The sequence below is a fragment of the Colobus angolensis genome, unplaced genomic scaffold (assembly GCF_000951035.1).
Source record: "Colobus angolensis palliatus isolate OR3802 unplaced genomic scaffold, Cang.pa_1.0 Scaffold40, whole genome shotgun sequence".
Classification (NCBI taxonomy): domain Eukaryota; kingdom Metazoa; phylum Chordata; class Mammalia; order Primates; family Cercopithecidae; genus Colobus; species Colobus angolensis.
The window spans coordinates 2,144,840-2,172,380 of record NW_012117377.1 but is presented as its reverse complement, the minus strand read 5'-3'; the positions used below and the strand labels follow the sequence as shown (position 1 = coordinate 2,172,380).

Here is a 27,541-nt window from a genome sequence, read left to right as displayed (position 1 = left end):
GAAATTAAATGAATTCTCCATTATTTAATTGTGATATCTATACAAATAGCATCATTTGAAAGAGCATAAAATTTCACAAGATTGCACTTTGCTAGCTTTAGGAGGGGTCACTAGTGTTGATTCATTTCTCTTGACCTTGAACATATTGACCGACACCAAAGTTTCATATCAGGTGTAAGAGATGAAGTCATGAGGATTAAAGAACACACACTTATTTAATGAGTTATTTAATGTCCTTAGTCTTCTGGCATGCATATGAACATTTCTAGTTACCAGGGACTTACGACTTTTAAGGTTAGCCCTTCTATTGTTTCAGCTCCCATCTTTAGACAGATCCTCATGTAGAAATGAATTTTGTCCACCTATCGCTCCACATACTGACCTTTATCTTATCCTCTGGTATGACACAGACTTATTAACTGAAATGCGTGACTCAAGTAAGCAAAACATCTTTCTACCGTACTGGACATTGGTCAGAATCTTCCGTATTACTTCTGTTCTTACTTTTTCTACTCAAATTTTGGAAATGGACATAATCATCTTTGAGGTTATCTAGAATGCAACCATAAAAGAACTAAAGTGAGAAGATAGATAACATTAAGAAATGTTCATTGAGAGAAAAGTACAGTATGGTTTAAATATCTTAAGAGTTATAAATCTCTTCCATGTATTCTTAACTTGGAGAGCTGTAAGAGAGATGGATGGGACCACCTTAGAATAATATAAATAATATAATACTAAAGAATAAAATAAATAAACAGCATTTCAGTTATTAAGATATTGTCTCTTAGCTCCAAAACTACTTTTTTGTACTAGGGCCTGGGACACTGGTGCTGGCAGCTCGGCAAACTACCTCTATCCTTTGCCCTCTGGCTTCCCAACAGGTTTCATCAATGAAGGGAGAAGAAAGAGGCTGGAGGTGGGAGGAAGATGGTTGAAGAGATTTGTTCATCTCACGAGCGTTGCTTCCAAACACTTCTCACCTCCACAAATCCGCAGGTGTTTCTAATTCCTGGCTTGTTTCCACAATCTCAAATCCGGTATCACTGCACCCCTCAAAAGTACCAGTGCAGCCAGGAAGAACCCCTTCTCCAAGCACTCTAGTCCCAGCTGTGGAGGCTCCCATCTTTGACCTCCTCAATCCCAACTCTTAAGGGTACCCCTCCAAGCCCCTCAGGCCCCATTTGCAGCAGTAGTAACTCTCCTTAGAGGTCCAGGCCCAAGCCCCAGAGAGCACTCTATCCAAAGTTCTAGATTCTTTGATAACCCCAACCTCTTTACTGTATTGCCCTGGCCCTACGGATGGTAGCCGCTTTCCACATTTTCCTCAGCATCCTCTTTCTGCATTTAACATCCTTCAACATACATTTAACTTCACTCTCTATGTTAAATTACTTCTATTAAAATAGTAAATGTGGTTTTTGTTTCTCCAACTTCAAACAGAACTAGTAGAAGGGGTAACCAAAATTAATGGGTTATATTTCTCTAAGTACTCAACAGCTTTCTGACACTGGAAGTTATTTCTAATGTATTAATTGCTTATAAATAATATCTACTTGAATTGTTGACCATAAAATATGCCAGTTTCTCAGATTGTTTTTCCCAAATAAGTTTTATATTAATAGCACCACCATGTGCAAATATGTAAAGTCTTAAACATAGTTTGTTCTTTAAATTTCTTATGTTCTTTAATGATGCTTATTTTTGAATATGCTATTATACAATTTCTTCATAAAGTATAGGAAAGGCTGAACAATCACATATTTCACATTCATGGGGCCCAGATGACTGAATTTCATCTCAAATTCAAACATATTCCTGGGTGGTTGCCTATTTTTCTTTCCTCTTAAATACAATTATTAAAGATGTACTGTGGAGCATACATAACATGTGTGTAACATGTAAAGACTAAGTGAACATTCACCTACTACATTTCCAGTTTAAGAAGCAGAACATAGCCAATGCTTTGGAAAAATTCAGTGTGTTCCTCTCTGTCCCTGTCTCAGGCCCAGAGGTACCTACAACCTTTAACTTTGTGTTTCTCATCCCCCTGCTATCCCTAAACAAGTGAAGTTGCCCTCCCTTATCCATGGGTTTGCTTCCTGTGGCTTCAGTTACCAATGGTTAAGCACAGTCTAAAAATATTACAGCATTTTAAGAGGGAGCGAGAGAGACACCACATTTATATAACTTTTGTATACAAATAACATTTGTATACAACGTTTGTATAACTTTTATTACAGTATATTGCTATAATTCTTTTTATTAGTAGTAATTGTTATCAATCTCTTACTGAACCTAATTTATAAATTAAGTTTTATCCTGGCCTAATTATTAAGTATAATTAGTTATGTACGTATAAGAAAAACATAGTACATATAGAGTTTGGTACTATCCGTGGCTTGAGCCATTCACTGGGGGTCTTATTCCCCACGGATAAGGGGAGACTACTGTACTTGTCTATATTTTTGAACTTTAATGGAAATCACACTGTTCCTATTTTTCCTACAACTTGCTCTTACTCAAGCTTGTGTTAATAAGATTTATCCATTTTTAATGCAGGCAAATACAGTTCAATCAGTTTCAGAGTTCAACAGATGTCCTTTGAAAGAAGATACCATAATTCACTCAGCTATTATTTTGTTGAAAAATATCTGAGGGTTTTGGTGCTGCTGCTATCAATATGAATGCCATTATGTATTTCACCTGGTCACCTGTGCACTGTAGTATATATGTAGGGGCCAAGTGCTGGGTCAGAGTATAGACATCTTTGACTTTAATAAGATATTGCCATGGCCAGGTGTGGTGGTTCACGCCTGTAATCCCAGCACTTTGGGAGGCCGAGGCGGGTGGATCACTTGAGGCCAGGAGTTCAAGTACAGCCTGGCCAACACAGCAAAACCCTGTCTCTACTAAAAATACAAAAATTAGCCAGTCATGGTGGTGCACGCCTGTAATTCCAGCTACTTGGGAGGCTGAGACAAGAGAATCACTTCAACCCAGGAGGCAGAGGTTGCAGGGAGCTGAGATCGGGCCACTGCACTCCAGGCTGGGTGACAGAGCAAGACTCTGTCTCAAAAGCAAAAACAAAACAACAACAAAAAAAGATATTGCCAGATGGTTTCTCATGGGATCGAATCAATTTTCATTTCCATCACCAGTGTAAAAGTGTTCTCACCAATCTACATCTTTGCCAATATTTCACATTCTCTGACTTTTAACATTTTTGAAAAGAATAACAATCACCAGTGATACCAACCAAGATGAAATTCTCAGTATGATTTGAAAAGTTATTGACATTTACACTCTCATATTTAACATGTTGTCAGGCACTTCTGCAAATCACTGTTTATGCGGCTATCAGTGAATCTTTGTTAAGGTTCTCCTGTAGGGCAAGTTCATCAGACAGCTTTACTGAAGAGGAATTATTTTAGCTAAGTATATTCATTTTAGCTGAATCATTTAGAAGAATGAGTAGAAGTTTGCCAACTAAAAATGGAAAAAGAAATGACTCAGTTATGGAGAATGAAACATTCTCATGAAAACTGTTGTAAATGACTATAATCTCATGGTAAACTTGTACCACATATGTGTAGACCATGCATTCATGTGGTAATTTGTTTATACCAGGTCCCTGAAAGAAACAGAATCTTATGGCTTTGCATTAAACTAAGTTGGCTATTGCTCTAAAAGCAAACATTTTTGCAAAGTACACACTGTAACACAATCACAGAAAATTTGTAAAATAAAATATACCTTAACTCAAAATGACAGGGAAGTAATCATCTTTAATTAGCTGTGGTTTTCACCAGGCAGCTGGGTCAGAACAGCAGACAATCAGTAAAAAGGAGAAAATACAATTTTGTTATGCTTTTCCTAATATATATAAATGGCATCAAATCTTAGAATTCAATGACTAATGACTTGAATGACTTGAAAAATTTTCTTCTCATTAATTCTCCTTTCTGATGGCAAAGTCACCACTGAAAGTGACAGGTGAAGCCAGCTGGATTTCCTGGGTTGAGTGGAGACTTGGAGAACTTTTCTGTCTAGTTAGAGGATTGTAAACACACCAATCAACACTCTGTGTCTAGCTAAAGGATTGGAAATGCACCAATCAGCACTCTGTAAAAATGCACCAATCAGTGCTCTGTGTCTACCTAAAGGATTGTAAATGCACCAATCAGCACTCTGTAAAATGGACCAATCAGCATTCTGTAAAATGGACCAATCAGCACTATGTAAAATGGACCAATCAGCAGGACGTGGGTGGGGCCAAATAAGGGAATAAAAGCTGGCCACTGAGCCAGCAGCAGCAACCTGCTCGGGTCCCCTTCCAAGCTGTGGAAGATTTGTTCTTTTGCTCTTCACGATAAATCTTGCTGCTGCTCACTCTTTGGGTTCGCACTACCTTTATGAGCTGTCACATTCACTACGAAGGCCTGCGGCTTTACTCCTGAAGTCAGCGAGACCACGAACCCACCGGGAGGAACAAACAACTCTGGACGCGCCACTTTTAAGAGCTGTAACACTCACTGCAAAGGTCTGTGGCTTCACTCCTGAAGTCAGTGAGACCATGAACCCACTGGAAGGAAGAAGCTCCAGACACATCTGAACATCTGAAGGAACAAACTCTGGACACACCATCTTTAAGAACTGTAACGTTCACCACGAGGGTCTGCAGCTTCATTCTTGAAGTCAGCGAGACCAAGAACCCACTGGAAGGAACCAATTCCAGACACATTTTGGCAACCACAAAGGGACTATCGACTATCGCCAAGCAGTGAGTACCACTGGACCCCTTTCACTTGCTATTCTGTCCTATTTTTCCTTAGAATTCGGGGGCTAAATACTGGGCACCTGTCAGCCAGTTAAAAGCGACTAGCGTGGCCGCTGCACTACAGACACGGGTGTCAGGCTTTCTGGGAAAAGACTCTCTAGTGTTGGTTTGCCTGGAACAAGCTTCTGCCTTTCCTATACTTCTGGGCTGAGCTGAGGTTGACAGGGAGGAAAGCCATTTAGCTCCGGGATCTCGACAACAAGTTGGTTGACCCTGCGGCCATAAGTGGAACTCTCAAAGTTACGTCGCCCAAGTGAAACTCGCCCATATAGCCTATCTATCCTGACCCTTGCCTCCTGGGTCCTAATACCTGTCAGACAAACTTCCTCTTGCCTCTGTTCTCCGAGGCTAGTCCTGCTTCTAAAAACCACTCCCTGCCTCTGGTGCTTTTCTAGTTTCTCCTATAAGAATGATTTCTAGTATAAACTTCAGGACTCTGTTACCTTCTTTAGGCTCCCAGGCTCACCAATCAGAAAGACATAATTTTTGCCCAAAGCCCCATCATGGGGGTGGGGGTCACTATCTGGAATTTTAGGATCCCTCCTCAGACTAGCAGGCCTGACAAAAGCTAATCCTCATGCTAGGATATGGGGAGCCTCAGAAATGATATCCTTTCTATTCAAGTGAGGACAAAAGGCGTCACTCTTCCAATCCTGGAGATCCCTTCCCTCCCTCAGGGTATGGCCCTTCACTTCATTTTTGGGGCATAACATCTTTTAGGACAGGGGCAAAGTCCCAATACTATCAGGAGAATACTTAGGACTCTAACACATTTTCAAGAATGCATTGGTAAGGGCCACTAAATCCAATTTTTCTTGGTTCTCTTCATGGTCTGGGAGTACAGGCAAGGGTGCAGGTTTTTGAGAATGAGTTGATAAGGACCACTAAATCCGACCTTCTTCATTCCTCCCTGTGGTCTAGGAGGAAAACTAGTGTTTCTGCTGCTGTGTCAGTGAGCACAACTATTCCGATCAGCAGGATCCAGGGACTGTTGCAGATTCTTGGGCAAGAGGTGTTTCTGCTGCTGCGTTGGTGAGTGCAACTATTCTGATCAGCAGGGTCCAGGGACTGTTGCAGATTCTTGGGCAAGAGGTGTTTCTGCTGCTGCGTTGGTGAGTGCAACTATTCTGATCAGCAGGGTCCAGGGACCTTTGCAGGTTCTTGGGCAGGGGGAGAAACAAACAAACCAAAACCGTGGGCGGTTTTGTCTTTCAGATGGGAAACACAAGTATCAACAGGCTCACCCTTGAAATGCATCCTAAGCCATTGGAACCAATTTGACCAGCAAACCCTGAAAAAGAGGCGATTCATTTTTTTTTCTGCACTACGGCTTGGCCACAATACTCTCTCTGATGGGGAAAAATGACCACTTGAGGGAAGTATAAATTACAACACTATCCTGCAGTTCGACCTTTTCTGTAAGAGGGAAGGCAAATGGAGTGAAATACCTTATGTCCAAGCTTTCTTTTCATTGAAAGAGAATCCACAACTATGCAAAGTTTGCGATTTACATCCCACAGAAGGACCTCTCAGCTTACCCCCATATCCTAGCCTCCCTATAGCTCCCCTTCCTATTAATGATAAGCCTCCTCTAAACTCCCCTACCCAGAAGGAAACAAGGAAAGAAATCTCCAAGGGACCACAGAAAGCCCCGGGCTATCAGTTATGTACCCTTCAAGCTGTAGTGGGAGGGGAATTTGGCCCAAACTGGGTACATGTCCCCTTCTCCCTCTCTGATTTAAAGCAGATCAAGGCAGATGTGGGGAAGTTTTCAGATGATCCTGATAGGTACACAGATGTCCTACAGGGTCTAGAGCAAACCTTCCATCTCACTTGGAGAGATGTCATGCTATTGTTAGATCAAATCCTGGCCTTTAATGAAAAGAATGTGGCTTTAGTTGCAGCCAGAGAGTTTGGAGATACCTGGTGTCTTACTCAAGTAAATGATAGAATGACAGCCGAAGAAAGGGACAAATTCCCTACCAGTCAGCAAGCCATCCCCAGTATAGGTCCCCACTGGGACCTCGACTCAGATCATGGGGACTGGAGTTGCAAACATCTGTTGACCTGTGTTCTAGAAGGACTAAGGAGAATTAGGAAAAAGCCCATGAATTATTCAATGATGTCCAGCATAACTCAGGGAAAGAAAGAAAATCCTTCTGCCTTCCTCAAGTGGCTAAGGGAAGCCTTAAGAAAATATACTCCCCTGTCATCTGAATCACTCAAGGGTCAATCGATCCTAAAATATAAGTTTCTTACCCAATCAGCCGCAGATATCAGGAGAAAGCTCCAAAAGCAAGCCCTGGACCCTGAAAAAAATCTGGAGGCATTATTAAACCTGGCAACCTCGGTGTTCTATAATAGGTACCAAGAGGAACAGGTCAAAAGGAAAAGCAAGATCAGAGAAAGGCCACAGCCTTAGTCATGGCCCTCAGACAAACAAACTTTGGTGGTTCAGAGAGGACAGAAAATGGAGCAGGCCAATCACCCGGTAGGGTTTGTTACCAGTGTGGTTTACAAGGACACTTTAAAAAAGATTGTCCAACAAGAAGCAAACTGCCCCCTTGCCCATGTCCACTATGCCGCGGCAATCACTGGAAGGTGCACTGCCCCAGAGGACAAAGGTTCTCTGGCCAGAAGCCCCCAACCAGATGATCCAACAACAGGACTGAAGGTGCCTAGGGCAAGTGTCAGTTCATGTCATCACCCTCACTGAGCCCCGGGTACGTTTAACCATTAGGGCCAGGAAACTGACTTCCTCCTGGACACTGGCGCAGCTTTCTCAGTATTAATCTCCTGTCCTGGACGACTGTTCTCGTGATCTGTTACCATCCGAGGAATCCTGGGACAGCCTGTAACACTCACCACGAGGGTCCGTGGCTTCATTCCTGAAGTCAGTAAGACCTCCTCAGTTGTAACTGGGAGACTCTGCTACAGATAGTAAGTATGCTTATCTAATCCTACGTGCCCATGCTGCAATATGGAAAGGGAGTTCCTAACCTCTGGGGGAAACTCCATTAAATACCACAAGGAAATCATGGAGTTATTGCAAGCAGTGCAAAAACCTAAGGAGGTGGCAGTCTTACGCCGCTGAAGCCTTCAAAAAGGGGAAGGAGAGGGGAGAATAGCAGCATAAGTTGCTAGCAGAGGCAGGGAAAGACCAGCAGAAAGGAAAGAGAGAAAGAGACAGTAAGTCAGAGAGGGAGAGAGAGAAAGAGAGGAAGAGACAGACAAAGAGGGAGTCAGAAAGAGAGAGACAAAGAAGAAGCCAAAGAGAAAGAAAGAGACGGACGTAGTAAAGAAACAACAGCGTCCCCTATTCCTTTAAAAGCCAGGGTAAATTAAAAACCTCTAATTGATCATTGAAGGTCTTCTCCATGACCCTTTAACACTCCAATACCACCTTGTTGTCGGTGTAAACAAGGGCGTAGCCCGAAAGCACTGAGGCCACTGACAACCCTAGCCTTCCTATCAAGAATCCTTAACCCAGGAGGTTTCCTATCAGGGGATCTAAATCTTAATTAATTACCATACAAAGGTTCGACCAGATCTAGGAGGAACTCCCTTCAGGACAGGAGAATAAATGGTGCCTCCTGGGTGATTAAGGGAAAAAGCCACAATGGTTATTCAGTAAGTGATAAGGAAACTCTTGTAGAAGCAGAGTTAGGAAAATAGCCTAATAATTGATCTGCTCAAACCTGTGAGTTGTTTGCACTCAGCCAAGCCTTAAAGTACTTACAGTATCAGGAAGGAGCCAAATATACCAATTTTCAGTTAATATGGGCTGAATCAGGTCTTATTAATAGCAAAGAATAATTGAAATCCCAGAACAAGGTTTTCAACAAAAGTAAAGTTTGCTAAAAGTTAACAGTGTAACATGTATTATCCTACTACCACACACTCTCAAAGGACTTCTCAGACAGTTTGCAAGAAATAACAAAATCTATCCTTACTCTACCAATCAGCACCCTGTGTCTAGCTAAAGGACTGTAAACGCGCCAATCAGCACTCTATAAAAATGCACCAATCAGCTCTGTCTAGCTAAAGGATTGTAAACGCACCAATCAGCACTCTGTAAAATGGACCAATCAGCACTATGTAAAATGGACCAATCAGCAGGACGTGGGTGGGGTCAAACAAGGGAAAAAAAGCTGGCCACCCAGGCCAGCAGCAGCAACCCGCTTGGGTCCCCTTCCACGCTGTGGAAGCTTTGTTCTTTCGCTCTTCATGATAAATCTTGCTGCTGCTGCTCACTCTTTGGGTTCGCACTACCTTTATGAGCTGTAACATCACTGCAAAGGTCTGTGGCTTCACTCCTGAAGTCAGCAAGACCACGAACCCATGAGAAGGAAGAAGCTCCGGACACATCTGAACATCTGAAGGAACAAACTCTGGACACACCATCTTTAAGAACTGTAACACTCACCACGAGGGTCCATGGCTTCACTCTTGAAGTCAGCAAGACCAAGAACCCACCAGAAGGAACCAATTCCGGACACACACAAAGTAATACATATTTTGAGATTAATAGTTTAAAAAAGTCAAAGAATACTGAAAAATGTTGATTTAAGTTGAGTACACATGCATGTTGTGTGGAGAAAGGATTGGGGAGAAAGAGAAATACTTGAGGCTTATCAACTGGAAAAAAATTACACATGAAAATGTTTCTTTCAAATCTTCTAGAAAGAAATGCAAATATCTCAAACAGTAAAACATCACAGTAACCTACATACCACTGACTTGAAGGACATCATGGAATGACACAATTTTATTAAGAAGCATTTATACGTTACATAGATTACAGAAAATTCTAAACAGTTACTATCTAGAACACTGACTGTCCCTAAAAATAAAAAAATTTGTTTAGCTCTTCCCAGCTCCTCTGTCTCCCTCCTTTGTCAAAATCACAATTGCTTCCAAACTAGTCTCACAAATTCTCCTCTTGCCAGAGCAGTACTTTCAAGACATAAATCATATCACTCCATTTCCCCCAGTAGAATCTTTCAATGGCTGGATACTGCATTTAGAGTAAAATGAAAATTTCTTATAAAGTATACAAATTTGTAGAGCTTCTATAATCAGAAAACATTTTCTATCATCTCATGGTCACTGTGTTCTAAGAATGCTGGGGCACTGGGACATTTCCTCTGCCTGAAATGCCTCTCTGTCTCCTCCTTCATTTCCTTTCCAACACCACCCCCCTCCATCAAACACACACCCCTTGTCCACTCAGAATCTTCCTGCCTGTCTATGTGGGATTGATCTGCCCACTACCTACATCTATGTCTTTTTTGCTTTCCACTTCTCTTTACTCAGCCAGTATTTGAATCATGTCAGATTGCTCAAAATTCGAAGATACATTAATTTCATCTCATTGAATTTGGTGGCCCATCTATTCAAATTTCCTTCTATAAATTTTTTCATCTGGTAAAGTATTTATACTTCATGATTCAATTCTCATGGTACTACCTAACTCAAGCCTGTTCTAACCAATTAGACAGAATTAGGCTCACTCCCCACTCTGCCCCCTGCTCCTACTTTCTCACGGTTGTTACTATACTTCAGTGCAATTATATTTGTATGTTTGTCTTCTCAACCTTCCCTGAAGGGTTCTGTGCAGTGAACCCCAAAAGGAAGCGGTGTTTGTGTTGAGCTAAAAGGGTGAGCTCTGGATCAGTTTCCTCAGGCCCAGATCCAGCCTCAGGTTGCACTATGTGACCTTTTGTAGGGTATTTACTATCTCTAACTTGCAGTTACCCAATCACTAAAGAGAGGATTAATGATCCTCTCTATGGCATAGGGATTAGATGAGCTAATGCATGTAAAATAGTGATACAGAGTAGTCATAGCAAGTTACTTTGAAAGACATATCAGAATTACCAGCTGGGAGGCTTTTTCAAACCACATATGTGCACAATCTTCACCCTGGTTGTGAATTCTGCTGCAATGAGTCCCATCTCAGGTATGAATATTTTATATCTGTTAGATATATACCTGATATAAATTGAGAGACTTCTGGGATCAGGGACCAGTAAATAATCAAAGTCCAAATGGTTACAGGATGGGTGACTTTGCTCATGCTCTTTACCATTCTTGAAATTCTATTTCTTTTTCCTCTTGGGAGAATTTGACAGATCTTTCTAAGTCCAATTTAAATATAATTTTCCAATGTGTTTCTATATAATGAAAAAAAATGTATACTGCGTAGTGGTTATGCATATCATCAGCAGTCCTCTTTTTAGTCTATGAGCTATGAGGAAAGAATCTACTTTTTATTTTCTGTTAATTTAATAAACATTTGTTACATGATTAAGGTATGAGATCATAATGTCTCTAAGATTCTATACTAATCTAACTTTCATACATTTTATTATTCTGTTTTACTTTAAGAAACAACTCACCCATTAAAATTAACCAGTTTTCCTTCTAGAAAGCATTTTTATAACATTTGATAATATTGAGAACTTGAAAAAATGTTCATTGCCTTTGATCCAGTAATTATAAATCTGAATCTATATTAAAGAAACAACCAGAGATACAACTTTTAAAAGGGCTATGAATAAGAATGTCCAACATGATATACTTAAGAGTAGTGAAAACTGGGAGGAGTCTAATTTCCTACAAGAATCAAATTACTCACTAAATTATAGCACATTCATGAGATGAATTATGAAACCATCCTAAGTAGTTTTTGAAGTATATTAAATACTATGGAAAAACGTTTCTGCTATAATTTTCAGTGAGGAAAAATGTAAGATATAAAGGTGAATACAGAAGTCCAGTCAAACAGAACTTACAATGAATTTATAGCCTGAGCTTTCCCTCTGTTGAAAACACAGAGCAGTGAATGGTAACATATAAAGAGGAAACTAAGCAGACATAGTATGCTTTTAAAAAATGTAAATATCTCCTTGGACCAGAAATAGTAGAGGAGCCCAAGTTAATAAACAGGGCAGAAGTAGAAGTCACCGAACTGCGATTGTGGAGGAATAAGTAAAGATCTTGGCTTATGTGGGGACTGGGGATGGGACAGAATAGATAGGAGGGAAAGGAACCAGTCTCTCTACTGGAAACCCAGAGTGGTAACTGGTCTCCCAAACTCATGCAAGGAGGATGAAAACACCTACAATTCACAGCTTCCTAGGGCTGTAGCCCACATGCAACTCTATGCCTGGGGCAGCAAGAGTAAGTAGCCAGAGCTTCCCAGCCCAGACCCCAGTCAGGTCATTCACTAGTGTGGAGACTGGATCTACAATAAACCTAATATGTCCACAGGGCAGGAGCTCTGTGCTGCTGCTAGAAGCTTTGGTTGTGACTTGGGTACCAAAGGCAGGCCAAGTTAAAGCAATTGAAAAAAACATCAAAAGACAGTGAACGATTTTGGGGGTCAGGAGAAGGGAGTCAGGGAGGGACACATTCACTGATAGGTCTCTATCACAATTCTTCAACTCTGCAGTTGTAACACAAACACAGTCATAGCTAATATGTATATGATTGGCCATGGCTGTGTTCAACTGAATTTTATTTACAAAAGAGGACAGGCTTAGCCCATAGGCCATAATTTCCTGACTTTTTTTTTTTAAAAGACTAGTCAAGTGCAGTAGTGAGAAGGGGGTAAAGAATAGAATGAACAGTTCAATCTGCAATTGTGAACTTGACACCTTTATAAAAATCATCATTCTAACACCACATAGGAAACTAGTGACTCTGAAAGACAACTTACAAAAATCACTAAGTGAAAGATGAATTCATTTCAGATGAAACAAAAGCTGAAAAGGACTTTAATATATTTTTACAAATATCAATGAGATGAAAGGAAGATAAATATCCAAAACAAGAATAGGAAATTAGAGGCAAAATGAATATGATAAAAACGTATTAGAACTCTTGGAAACAAGAATCATTATGATTTAAAGTAACTGCATTGATAACATAAACATTAGAATTAACGGAGTCAAGAGACAATGAATGAACTAGAAGATAATGATGAGGAATGCAGGAAGATAATAGCAAAAGGTGGAAGGTGATTTTAAACATATGAAAGAGATGTTAGGAGACATGGGGATTAGATCAAGGGGCAAAGGAATTAGACCAATGTACATCTAAAAGGAGTTTCAGGAAAAAAGAGAAAAGTGAAGTAATACTTGGGCAGACAGTGGCTGAGAAATTTTTCTACACATTAAGGAAGCCATCAGTATTTTAACAGGAAGCTCTAAGTACAGAGCAATACAAAAAAATTTAAAAGAATATATTCATACCACACATATCCAAGGAAAGCCAAAATGAATAAAGACAATAAGAAAATTATATAAGTCATCAGAGAGAAGACAGCTTATCTACAAAAGAATGAAAATTATTGAAAACACATCTATCAGTAATAAGAGGTGCCAGAAGAAAACAAAAATATCTTCAAAATACTAATGAAAAGTCAGTCAGTCTAGAACTCTATTTCTGGTGAAACTATCATTCCAAAACAAGGGGGAACAACTTTTTTCAGTTTGAGATGGAGTCTTGCTCTGTCGCCCAGGCTGAAGTGCAGTGGTACGATCTCCACTCACTGTAACCTCTGCCTTCCAGGTTCAAGCAATTCTCCTGCCTCAGCCTCCCAGGTAGCTGGCATTATAGGCGCCCACCACCATATCTGGCTCATTTTTGTATTTTTAGTAGAGATGGGGTTTCACCATGTTGGTCAGGCTGGTCTTGAACTCCTGACCTCAAGCAATCCACCCGCCTTGGCCTCCCAAAGTGCTGGGATTACAGGCGTGAGTTACCGCGCCTGGCCTGGACCAAGTTTAACACCCACCCACTCGCACTGAAAGAACACCAAATGTGAAGCTCAAGGCGGGGCGGGAGTATGAGATGCAACAATGATACCACAGTAATTATTTAAATATATTCATAAATGTTATTACCTAATAATTATTAAACAGCAGTAATGTTTTTAAGAAAAATGATAGTACCCAAAGTCTGGAAAAAAATTGAAAAGAAAGTAGAAGGAGTTCAATTGCTAGTTAGAATGTTCTAAAACATTCATTTTATTTAGAAGAATAAATATACTACATAAATTTATAGCAAGTTATAAAATTGTATAGTTTACAAAATATGTTAACATTTAGGATTACCCAGTAAACTAACAGGAATACTGTGTACATTTTCTTAAATTTTATTGGAGGTGTTAGGAAAAGAATATTTAAAAATTTATCAAATAGACAACCAGAAAGAAAATATTAATAGAATATATGTAAATAAATAAAATTAAATTATCCTAGTATAAACCAGAAAATGAGTGAACAAAAATTGCAAAACTTATGTGCACCATGATCCCAATAGAATAATTCATATATGTATGCACATGTGATAAACACTCACCTACCAGATATAAACAGAAATATAAGAATTATTTATCATTGAACTATAGAAATACAAATGTTTTCTTCTCTACATTTTTTGAGGTAGTCTAAAGTTCCTATGCTAAATAGATATTAATATTAAAATATAACTTAAAAATGGTAAAGATGGTAAATTTTATATTTTACCTCAATAATTTTTTTTAATTAAAAAAATCATAAAACAGTAGTATTGGCTTATCCATGGAGAATACCTTCCAAGATCCCCAGTGGATGCTTGGAGCAGCAGATGGTACTGAAACCTATATATACTATGCTTTTTCCTATACATACATACTTATGCTATAGCTTAATTTATAAACTAGGCACAGTAAGAGATTAAAAATAATAATTATAGAACAGTTATAACAATATACTCTAAAAGTTCCATGCATGTGGTCTCTCTGTCTCAAAACATTTTATCATACTATACTCACCCTTTTTGTGATCTGTTGATCTGATAACCAAGATGGCTCCTAAGTCAGGGGTCCTCAACCCCTAGACCACAGACGGGTACTGGTCTGTGGCCTGTTAGGAGCCGGGCGACCCAGCAGGAGGTGAGTGGCCAGCGAGCAAGCAAAGTTTCATCTGTATTTACAGCCGCTCCTCATCACAAGCATTACCGCCTGAGCTCTGCCTCCTGTCAGATCAGCGGCAGCGTTAGACTCTCATAGGAGCCAGAACCCTACTGTGAACTGCGCATGTGCGGGATCTAGGTTGTGTGCTCCTTAGGAGAATCTCATGTCTGATGATCTGTCACTGCCTCCCATCACTCCCAGATGGGACCATCTAGCTGCAGAAAAAGAAGTTTAGGGCTTCCACTGATTCTACATTATAGTGAGTTGTATAATTAATTTATTATATATTACAATGCAATTATAATAGATGTAAAGTGCACAATAAATGCAATGTGCTTCAATCATCCTGAAACCATCTCCCTGGCTTGTCCATGGAAAAACTGTCTTCCATGAAACTGGTCCCTATTGCCAAAAAGCTTGGGGACCACTGTCGTAAGTGACGAACAGGTGGGTAGTGTATACAGCAAGAATATGCTGAACTGAGCGAGGATCCACGTGCCAGGATGAAGGTAGAGGGCGGGAGAGTTCATCATACCACTCAGAACGGTGCCCAATGCAAAATATATGAAGTATTTATTTCTGAAATTTTCCACTTAATATTTTTGGATCAAGGTTGACTGTGGGTAACTGAAACCAAGGAAAGTCAAGAATTGGATGGGCGGGGAGGACTACTGTAAAATATTAGTTTTAAAAAAACTTATTTGTTTCCTCTCCTCAAACATAAGGGGAAAAAAGGAAATATCAGAAATGAACAATTTACATGTAACAGTTACAAAGTGGTAGCTGTAAGCCAAAGACAAAACATAAACAAATTTGAGAATTGGGTTTTCCTATAAATCTCTGGACATGGACATTGCTTCCCCTTGAAGGTATAGTTAATGAATTTTAAACTTGTTTTCAACTCAGATATTGAAAAGAGAGAGACAGTGTGTGTGAGTGCAGGGAGGAAGAACAGAAAGAAAGAGGATACAGAGAAGAACTTGCATGAGAAGATTCTCGTCCAGTTCCGGTAACTTAATTACTCAATGCTCTGTGCATGTTGAGTTGATTTAAGTCATGTGGCAAATGCTACAATTCCTATTCAAGAAATGCACTGGAACAGAGTCATCATTTGGCATGACTACATCAAGGAAAGCTGCTGACAGCCAGAAGAGATCAAAAGCAGATCAGGTTGCTTAACGAACTACAAGTCACTGAGCTAAGAAAGGCAGGGAAGCACCCTGAGGAAATATGGAAATCTTGGGAGTGAGCAGAGAAACTAAACACAGTGGATGTTATTATAAAATGCTAAAATGAGATTCAGTTGTCTCATTAAAATGTCTGAGCCATAACACATTATTTTTCAGCCTTTCCTTAGAAATAAAAACCAAGTCTCTAAGCAGAAACAGAAGTGCTAGAGCCAGTAGATGAGCTACTATGATTATTGCTTATCTGTCTTTATCAAACTAATCACACTGCTTATTCTATGTTTACCTTATTATGAATGGCCAAGATTTATTGGATATTTATTGTATGAAAGGTATTGAGAGAAATGCTTTATATATATTATCTTATTTTCTAAACCTTTTTATAACAACTTGCCTTTGGGGAACAAAATGTGGCTATATGAAATGAATGCCCTCACTTGATCATGTAGAAGGAATCATTTTTGTCAGGAGTTCAAGACCAGCCTGGCCAACAAGGCAAAACTCTGTCTCTACTAGAAATACAAAAAATTAGCTGGAAGTGGTGGCATGTGCCTGTAATCCCAGCTACTTGGGAGGCTGAGGCAAAAGAATTGCTTGAACCCAGGAGGTGGGGAGGCGGAGGTTGCAGTGAGCCGAGATTGTGCGACTGCACTCCAGCCTGGGCAACAGAGCAAGACTGTCAAAAAAACAAAAAGAAAGAAAAGAAAAAGAAAAAGAATCATTTTTAATAGGCTACTTTGATCAAAGTAGACATTATTTCAAAGCAATTGTTCCTAAAATAACATAATCCAATAATTTTCCATTTGACTCCCATTTAGTCAGATGGACGTACATATCTATTTATATCCCTCTCATTCCTAAAAAGGACATGAGGCAGATTTCATGCGTTGTTGATATGAAATTCTACATTTGGATATATCTTTATTTCCCAGTAACTGAATTTATATTTCAGTCTGTAAGATTTCCTTCCTCGTGTCATAAAACATCTTGTTTTTCATGGAAAACCCCACATTTTAGAAAAGCAAAAAAAAAAAAAAAATGAGGTAAATTATGATTTGTCAGTTTTAAATCCTCAGAGTTGGACAGCTTTGTAAATAGCTCTTCAAGCTGATTCCATTTTTTAAGAAGAGTAATATATAATTACATTATTTCATCAACTATAGTATCATTTCTCCAACCTTCCCTGTAAGCTCCTCAAAGGTAAATGCCATTCTTCTGTTCCTAACACAGTACCCCAGCCTTGCATTTCTCAAAATACGTTTCAGTGACTACAGAACACACCAGAGATTCTGTGAAAAAAGTGCTCTGTAATGAATGGGACAATTGCAACCCCCTCTATTTTTTTTTTTTTTTTTTCTGGAGGATACCATGAAGTTCTTTTAACTTTAACTTAGCAGTTTCTACATTCATTTGGTCATGAGACTCCCCATTTCAACAATTCTATCAAATTGTAACAAGCTGTGTTCAGACTGAGGAAAATACTGTGCCAGGCCAATGTGATCCGTTGTTGACCAAGGCCATAGGTCGGATGTTATCTGAAAGATAAGTTCATCTTTCCCTGATATAAAGTGTAAACTTTCAGGGTTAAAATCCTCTCTTTAAACTCTGAGGTACTCAAAAATTGCTAAGATGCTCCTTCAATATCTCATCTTCTGTGCTACCAAATGTAGGCACCTAGCACTTGGAGTTGGCAAACGCAGACGTTAAAATAGTATTCAGAGGCACTGGCTGCTTGTCTTTTTCTTTCTTTCTTTTTTTTTTTTTTTTTTTTTTGGATGGAGTTTCGCTCTTGTTGCCCAGGCTGAAGTACAATGGTGCGATCTCGGCTCACTGCAACCTCTGCCTCCTGGGTTCAAGCGAGTCTCCTGCCTCAGCCTCCCAAGTAACTGGGATTACAGGCATGCGCCACCACGCTTGGATACTTTGTATTTTTAGTAGAGACGGGTTTTCTTCATATTGGTCAGGCTGGTCAAGAACTGCCAACCTCAAGTGATCCGCCTGCCTTGGCCTCCCAAAGTGCTGGGATTACAAGCGTGAGCCACTGTGCCCGGCTGGCTGCTTGTCCTTTTCAAGCCCACTATCTGGTGTTAGGTAGGTCTTTCTTTTTAGCTCCAAGTCTTGCGAGAACTTGCCATTTTCATAGTTACATGTATATTTAATGCCTATAGTAAGAAGTTGTGTATTTATCTTAAGAAAGTGGGATAACATTCCAAAGTGATGCAACTCCAGAAAGCAAACATAAATCCTGATATCCCGATAATAGCGTCACCCATTCCGCTCCTTCATCAAATCACCTGTAAACTATGAAATCCTACTTTACGAGACTGAACTATTGATTGAAGTGGGAAGTATTTTCCCGATGCCCTAGAAATGCCTCTAGCACCACCTCATAATGTGTGTATATTTCATAAGCAAACCAAGATGCCGGTCTTCAGGTTGAAGTATAATACTATAGCATGAGTGTTTTTTTTTTCTGTTGCTTTAAGAATTCGCTCTTAGCTTAAAATGCACAGTACCATAATATTATACAGATGCAATATAGTTTTATTTATTATTATTGTATGAAAAACAGAGCAAGTCAAGGCAGTCTTTCTTGGCCTCAGCCAATGAGCACCAACTTCTAAGGCTCCAACAGGGTACGTCTAGTTGACAGAATTTCAGCCCTCTTCAACAGCGATGACTGTAACCTTTGTGGATCCACAGCACCTAGCAAATGTCTGATAGGGGCCAGGTCCGTAACAAACGTTGTTGAATATATAAGAACCATAAGCATACTACATATGTCCCTATGCTCACTGAAATCCATTTTAAAACATCTGTGACTAGAATATAACAACTCTATGAATTTGATTACAGATCAGTATCTTTAGATAAACATATCTCAAAATTGGGAGTCTCTTAAAAAGTTCTATGTTTTTTGGTTTCTGGACAGGGGTAACCAGGCCTTTTCTTCTCGTATAGTATCAAATGAAAAGCTCAGGTAAATGTATTTACTCCTTATCTCTATGTAATACAGCAAGAAAGAAGCTGAAACAGATAGCTGAGGTGTTCACAACTCAATAAGAATATCAAGAAAAGGGGGTAGCAGGAATTTTATTTACAAAATAAAAAAATCTGCAAACTATTTGCTTTTTTGTAAATGCTACTTTTAATTTAGAAATTTGAAAATTTTCAGCCTATTGTTCTTCAAAATAAATTTATATAAAGCTTGATTGGTAATAAAACAATATACTTGCATGTGGTTTTTAAGTAGAAGATATTTTGTTCCCAGGAAAGTTCATAAGCCAGGAAATCTTGGGCAAGTACACCAAGGGAAAATGGGGAGGGACTATTTATCTTCTATTATAACAATGACATAATTTGTATCCAACCATGACACGACCAATACCCAAATGTTCTTGGTTATAAAATGAAAACAAAATGTAAACTTATTCCTGACAAAACAGATTATTAACTGAAATAACCAAGATATTACTTAATAACCAAATTTTTGACACACATAATGTTTTAAACAACCAAAGAATATAGGCAAAATTGTTCTTTTGCCACACACACACACATTTAGTTCTATAAAGATAAAAAAGATTACTTTTCTTTAAAAACATTGAAAAGTCTGCCTTCTCTCATTAAAAAAGCATAAACAGAAAACATGAGTTCAGGATTTTAAGTTACCTTTCAAATCTTTCTTCAGTTTTCTGAGATCTTTTTGAAAATCTTCAAACTTCATCTGCGAGGCCTGGAAAAGGTCCTGGGGTTCTGGCAGTGGAAAGAGGCACTGTTCCTTTCCAGCATCCTAATGAACAAAAAACCCCATTATATTCAAAGAAATTGGTTATCAATATAAAAAAGAACAATAGCAGGTATCTCCAAAACAAAAACAACAACAAAAAGTACTGCCAAATCATCCAACAAATAAAGAATAATGGAATATGACTAGATGTAAAAATTGTCTTACCTCATCAAAATTTCGGAGATAATACGAAACAATATATGACAAAAGGCTTCTGCTATTGTCCTAGGCAGAAAGACCAAAGTCAGTGACAATATATTTTTTAACTAATTAAATATAAAGTGTTACCAAAAAATATTCTAGTAAATTCATGTATATACATGAGAACATTTGGAATGAAATGTAAAATTTTACATTTTGAATGGTCTTGGCCATTGTGTCTAAGGAATTTGATGGCTTAAAAGATTTTTCTCCCCAGTGTTCCAATCTTAGCACAGCTATTTAGGGGCAAAGTCTAAACTGTAAATACTTTCCAATTGTTAGCCCCCGCAATTAGAAATTTAGCTCATGTCTTGTATATTTTATTATTTTGTGTTCTTATTGTTTTGTTTGATAATTTTTTTATGTTTTAAAACTACTATCTTAAAGGAAATAATTAAACATTGCTAGCATTGCTATATAGCTGAACAAACAGGCACCACTCCAACAGTAACTTTGATTGAGGCTCATTAGCATATAGATTAGGGAAATAAAAAAGCTAAGTATCATTTTAAGTAAAGGGGAGCTTTTAACAATTCCAATATTATAACTTGTTATGTCAGCAATTGAGATTTGACAAATTAATACTCGTGTGTTTATAAATAAGACAATGTGGGTAGTTCTATTTAAAAAAAGGTAAAATTGCTTCATGTCTAACACACTTCACAAATACCTTTTCACCTCCTTTCTGGTTTATTTAGGGGCATTAATTTTTATTTAACTTTTTTGTGTATTGTTCCAAAGTAGTAGTAGATAATCTGAATTTGAGAGCTCAAGTATATATTTTACTTTAAAAACAAACCCTATGATACAAACCACATTCTCTGGAATGTTTAATATAACCACGATTTTTTCTATATTTGTAAAAAGAGCAAAACCTCTTTATAATCAAGTTTGACATGAGTCAGTAATATAGCTATTAAAGACATCCCTCATTAGACAGGATTTGCTTGTAAAATGATTCAAGCAACTTGAGTTCCTTTCTCTCTCCCAACTTGTAATTCAGTGAAACGGTTGGCAGCACCTGAATCAATTAACAAAACTAGGCGTGCTGAGAGAAAATTCTAAGTGATCAAAGTAACAGCTCTGTCCATGGAGGTCTATAAACAGTACTAAGGAATAAGTCTAGTTACATTTGTTTTACAGAGAAAGAACCAATTCAGGAAGACTTTGCGTAGCTCTTTTGAGTACAAGTGAAACTATTTGAAAAACTTATTTCTTGATTACATATTAAAATTTTTATTTTAGATTACCCCTTGATTATCTAAATTAATGGCATTTAATCTAATAGAGGATTGAATACGATATATAAACTGATACCAAAAAAGTCCCACAAATAATCTCTTATTTGTATATGATCACTAGAATCTATTTCCAGTTCATTTCTATAATTTAAACATGATATTGATGCTATGTATTTCAATATTATTTGCAAAAGTTGTTTCACTCCAACAAGCAGTTGCTGAGTATTCAAGAATCACCATAGGTTAAGAAAAAGACTTTTCTTTTCTGAGAAGGGGTCTCACTGTATAGCCCAGGTTGGCCTTGAAAAGTCCTCCCAAGTAGCTGGGATTATGGGCTCACGCTATTGCACTCGGCTTAAGCATTTTTTTTTTAAACAAATGTAACTTATCAGCTCTCTATAGTAGAGACTTCTATGAAAATGTGTATCATACACATGAGCATTTGAACAAATAATTATAAAAATAAAAACATCATATGCTGTGGGTGTACCAGGGAAGGACTATGAATTATTCAGTTTTGGAAAAGCAGTGTCCACGTTCCATAGATGCTCAATGAAAGAATGTTGAATGAATATCTGTATTAATTTGACCACACACACACACACACACACACACACACACACACACAGACTCTGACTTACAATGGTTCATCTTACACTTTTTTGACTTTACAATGGTACAAAAGTGATACACATTCAGTAGAAACTGTGCTTTAAGTACCCATGCAACCATTCTGTTTTTCACTTGCAATCAATACTGTTTTTCACAGTATTCAATAAATTACACGTGATATTCAGCACGTTATTATAAAATAGGCTTTGTGTTAGATGATTTGCCCAACTGTAGGCTGAGGTAAGTATTCTGAGCATGCTTGAGGTAGGCTAGGCTAAGCTTTGATGCTTACTAGGTTAGATGTATTGAATGCCTTTTCACTTATGGTATTTTCAAGTTAGAATGGGTTTATCAGGCCATAACTCCATTTTACATTGAGAATCATCTGTATATAAAATAATAAACAAATTGTTGGCTGGCAGCAAATATTTTTTTTTTTTTGAGATGGAGTCTCGCTCTGTCGCCCAGACTGGAGTGCAGTGGTGTGATCTCGGCTCACTGCAAGCTCTGCCTCCCAGGTTCATGCCATTCTCCTGCCTCAGCCTAAAAGTCTCTCCCTCTCCCATGCAGGAAATTATTTCATTATCTAGGAAGGACAATCCTACATATTTTTATTTCTACAAGCCAATTATTAAACTTAATATTTCAAAAACATGTCCAGAATTTCCTTTATCCTACTTTTCTGTGTGATGATTCTTTTATTAGAGAAATGTAACTCTTTTATTTTTTAAGTTTATCATCTCAGACTTCATTCTGTGACTCTAACCATCATTCCTAACCTCATATTTCTCCTAGCACTCTCACAATTGCTTAGATATTAATTTCAAACAAACACAACTGCAGAAGTAGTACCAAAAATAATTAGATCTGCAAGAGGGCTTAGACATCCCCCTACGCACCAGTATCAAGGAGAAAATCGTATGCAACAGAGTAGAATCATCTTTTATATTTTATTTACAAGCCATTTTACTCATCTTTGTGTTATTTTCAAAATATGGACCTATTGGCCTCCATTGCTTGACATGACAAAGAAAAAAACAAGAGATACACTGTCTAACTCATAGAAAATAATTAGCCTTCAGATTCCAAAAGGATAAATATTAGCAGACATGGGAAAGATACAGTAAAAGAAATTATTGTTTTTATATTAAAACTATATAAAAGTTATTTTTTTATATTAAAAAGTTGTAATTATTAATTAGACATAGGAATAAAAATTACTCACTTTAGGAAACATTATTAATCACAAATATCTGATGGACATTACTTTTTTCTAGCTCAGAACATAAAGAAACATTTGGCCTAGGAACATAAAAGAAATACTTATTACAACTGCTTTACATTCAGACCTATTATTACTAAACAAAACATTGAATTCTCAATTTGCTTATGTCCACTCATGCAAAATACTTACACTGCTCTTGACGTCTTTCAGTTTTGGAAGAATGTCTAATCCAAAGCCATCTGCTTGTCCTCGAGTCTTATTTCCTCCATTCATGTAGTTGCCAAAGGCAAGAACCAAACCTAGAACCTGCATAACCCCTGGGCCATTTTTTAACATCTGTAAAACAGAACAACAACAAAAAACAACTTTTATACCAGGTTTTGTTTGAGTCATCATGTCAATGCCAGCTATTTATATTAGTAGTTTTGGGTCACAACCAAACTTTACCATTCCTAATTATTAGGTATATTTTAAGAGCAGTATCTTGAAAGTTAGTAAAAGTTGTACCACCTACAAACATTCAGGTATGCCTTTGTAAGCTGGGGGATGCTATGTTAGGCCATTTCTATGATGTAATCGCAAGGTAAACAAGATTGTGTGAGAACTAGTAAGGCCATATGGGAACTAAGGCTATATGAGAACAAATAAGGCTATATGAGAACTATTAAATAAGGCCAAATGAGAACTATTACAAAATAACATCACTAATATATCTGCCATTGTCTTAATTGTGCCTATGTCTGGAATAAAACAAATTTTCGGCCTCAGCAGAGGAAAACAAAAAGCAGTTGCAGAGATTAATTTCTAAATTTAGGTTTACCCCCAAAGAGCTTACACTCATTTCTTTCAAAACACTGTGTTTAACTTAAATTTGCATGTCACTTCTTCTGAAAATGTGAGCCTTTAAAAACATCTTTTCACTTTTCAAAATGATTGACCACAACTAGAACAAATGGTACTACTGATATTTGACAAATTGTTTTAAATGTTAACATTAGTCATTTCTGCCAAGCATTTATTTTCTGTTTTCAGAAGAATATCTGTCTTCTGTTGAGTCATATGGCTGTTCCTAAATTATTTGGCTGGAATAATTATGAACAATTTGTGGAGGAGTCCTTCCAGATAACGAAAGAAAGTAAAGAAAAATGCCTTCAAATTACATTCCTTTGGAAGTCTGATGTCTGAGAGGACCGTGAAAACGGAAGATTGTGTTTTAGCAAAAGGAGAGGGCAGAGAAGTCTCTGGAGACCAACACGTACTGGCCACATTCTAGCAATGTGGTCTTGCAGCCCTGGGCACCCCTCGGAACATTTGCTTTGATCTTGAAGGTCAATCATAAAATGTTCCCTTCTGTGGGACTGTGATCCATCAAATTTGGTGAGTACTTAGAGTAAATAAAAGAACGCTTTTCTGAAATATGAACATGGCTGAGCACAATTAAATGAGATTCAAGTTCAGCTCTCTTTGGACCAGAACTTACCTCACACAATTTCTGTAGTAATTCCAGTTTGCGATGAATTGAGCAAATGCTTTCTGAAAACGTGGACTGGAACAGGATGCAAAAGACTCGCTCTGAAAAGTTGGGGATTAGTGACAGTTCATAAAGGAACCTAAGGAAATAAAGCCAAGTTAAGAAGAAAAATATAATTCACATACACAGATGTTTATTCTCATCTCATTCATACCAAGTATGCACTGAAGACACTGCATTTGCATTTTTCAGACAAAACGGGCCCACCCATAGCCTGGACGCCCCCTACACGGCTATAAGGCATGCTTACTGTTCAGGTTTGTCCAGAGACTTGGCATTTTCCTTGTCTTTGGAAGATCGGCCATGCTTTTCTATTTTTTCGAGTTCATCTGACTGTGCTCTCTAGAAAAACAAAAACGAAATAGTTTTCAAAGTCTGGCCAACCGAATCCCTTAAATAATCTAATTATCTTGATAAATGTACTGATCTGAATACAGCAAAACTCTATTTTCATGTTTCTTAGCATCTGTATGTAGTAAAGCTTGACTTAATTCATGAGGCATTTGAAAGTGTAAATATGGCCGGGTGCAGTGGCTCATGCCTGTAATCCCAGCACTTTGGGAGGCCGAGGCGGGTGGATTACCTGAGGTCAGGAGTTTGAGGACCGGCCTGGCCAATATGGTGAAACCCCATCTCTACTAAAAATACAAAAATTAGCGGGGCGTGGTGGCGGGTGCCTGTAATCCCAGCTACTTGAGAAGCCGAGGCAGGAGAATCGCCTGAACCTGGGAGGAGGAGGTTGCAATGAGCTGAGATTGCACCACTGAACTCCAGCTTGGGTGACAGAGTGAGACTCCATCTCAAATAAATAAATAAATAAAATAAAATAAAATAAAATAAAATAAAATAAAATAAAATAAAATAAAGTATAAATATGTTTAATGTGAGCCAGATTATCCCCAAATCTTCCAAATAATGTTATTAACTATTAGTGATCTGAGAAATGTTTATTCAATCAAGCATGCTTTAAAACAATAGTTTTCCTTTGTTATTTTGGCTGTTTATAATACTTTCTAGAACACAAGCATTTCAGTCTATAAAGTAGTCGCCCAGGTGGGAGTACAATGGCATGACATCTGCTCACTGCAACCTGCGCCTCCCGGGTTCAAGTGATTCTCCTGCCTCAGTCTCCTAAGTAGCTGGGATTACAGGCACCCACCACCACACCCAGCTCATTTTTTGTATTTTTAGTAGAGATGAGGTTTCACCATGTTGGCCAGGCTAGTCTCGAACTCCTGACCTCAGGTGATCCACCCATCTTGGCCTCCCAAACTGCTGGGATTACAGGCATGAGTCACTGCACCTGGTCTGGATTTTCTTTTTGATACAAAAATGACTCCATGCTTATTTTCTTCTTAAGTGTCTTCTGCCACCCTTTATAATCTCAAACTAAAAATTTGTCATTCTAACTGTGTTTCCTTATGAGGGAAGATCCTGTACATTTTTAATATTAATATAGGGTAGGAGATTTTATAGACTTCAGGAAGCACAAATCTGTATTTTATAGAGTATTTGGAATATCTTTATTTGTAGTCCTGTCTCTATTTTATAACTCACAAAGGTGTATTAAAAGAGCCAAAATATCACATTTTCTACATGCATTAAGAATAGACCACCATATTATGATTTCTGAGTCCAGTCTTCAGAAGTTAATATTCTTTCAATATTATTTTTGTTTAAATAGACAAGCAGCGCAGCCAAGAAGTGCTACAGAAGCTAGAGCCTGATAGATTTCAAGAAGCTAGAGCCTTGATAGATACCACCTAAACAAAGCTAGGTTCTGCTTTGTATTTACTGATTGTTTTGAAATGCAGGTTTTCAGTTGCAACTAACAAAGACTATGAGACAACTAACAAAGACTTGTCTCAAAAGAAGCTTCTTTTAAGGAGGGAAGAACTGATGAGAGATCTGCCAGAGAAGTTGATCCTCTGACAGTTTCATAAATTTTGCATTTGGAATGTGACGCATCAAAAGAATACAAAGAAGTAAAGGAGGTACATTTTACTGCAAACATTCCAAGCTACTCTAAAAATTAAAGCTCTTCTAGAATTTCAATTGCACAGTAATCTTACTTTTCTCCCCAGTTTTTTGTGGCTTTGCTCAAGAATTTTACTACTTGAGCAAATACTACTTCATTCATTTGTCAGTTACCTATGAGAGTCAGCCTCACAAATAATATCGTAAGACCATGTAAAGCCATATTACAAGACAAATACCGACCTTTCTGGCAAATGAGAGACTTGGGTAATATTCTAAAAGAACATTACAGCTAAGAATAGACAAGGCAAGGGTTGTTTTAAGACACACAAGTCCCCACCAAAGTATAACACATAAAGGTCTCCAATCCCTATAATCTCTTTATTCTTTTAAAGGAAAGAGTTTCTACCAGAGAGTTGGTTAGTCACCTACCTCCAAGCCCAACTCCCTTCTATACCCAAAACCTCATTTAAAAAATCCAGCTTGGATACAAGCTACAGTTTGCTTGTTTGCTACAGTTTGGTGACATAATTAGGTTTCTTAGTTTGATTTTGTTTAGACACCTTAATATAGACTCAATCTAGCTGTTGAATAGACACAACGTGGGGTTGAATGACTAGAATCCTACTCCATGGAAACAGTAAATTTCCCTGGGTCTTAAATAACACAAAAACAAATCAAAAGGCAGCTGTAAGAACAAAAAGATGGCTAAGGTAAATCAGAGTAATAATTAGATACAAGAGAAGGATGAAATTCATCAATGTCTTCAGAACAAAGTGACTTTCTATTAGTACTCTAGAGGCACTCCCCAAACTATTCAGCACATATGAAGTACTAATTGCACAGTCCTTTATACCCTGTACTCTATTAGACCATTTCTGCTCACTTCAGAAAGAAATAAAGCTGCCCTGGGCTGACAGTAAACTTTATGGCAAATCGAGGGAACTGTCACTTTATCTATGCCCCTTTCTTG

General features: G+C 38.1%; 1 protein-coding gene across 1 annotated transcript in view; it reads right to left on the bottom strand.

The window, feature by feature from the left end:
- Window positions 1-27,541, bottom strand: part of FMN2 (formin 2) — a 396,271-nt gene that overhangs the window by 128,649 nt on the left and 240,081 nt on the right. The window contains exons 11-15 of the mRNA XM_011955768.1: window positions 24,842-24,933; window positions 24,541-24,670; window positions 23,250-23,396; window positions 19,947-20,006; window positions 19,664-19,784 (exon numbers count right to left, since the gene is read on the bottom strand). Coding sequence (XP_011811158.1) covers window positions 19,664-19,784; window positions 19,947-20,006; window positions 23,250-23,396; window positions 24,541-24,670; window positions 24,842-24,933 — 550 coding nt within the window. The remainder of the gene's footprint in view (window positions 1-19,663; window positions 19,785-19,946; window positions 20,007-23,249; window positions 23,397-24,540; window positions 24,671-24,841; window positions 24,934-27,541) is intronic.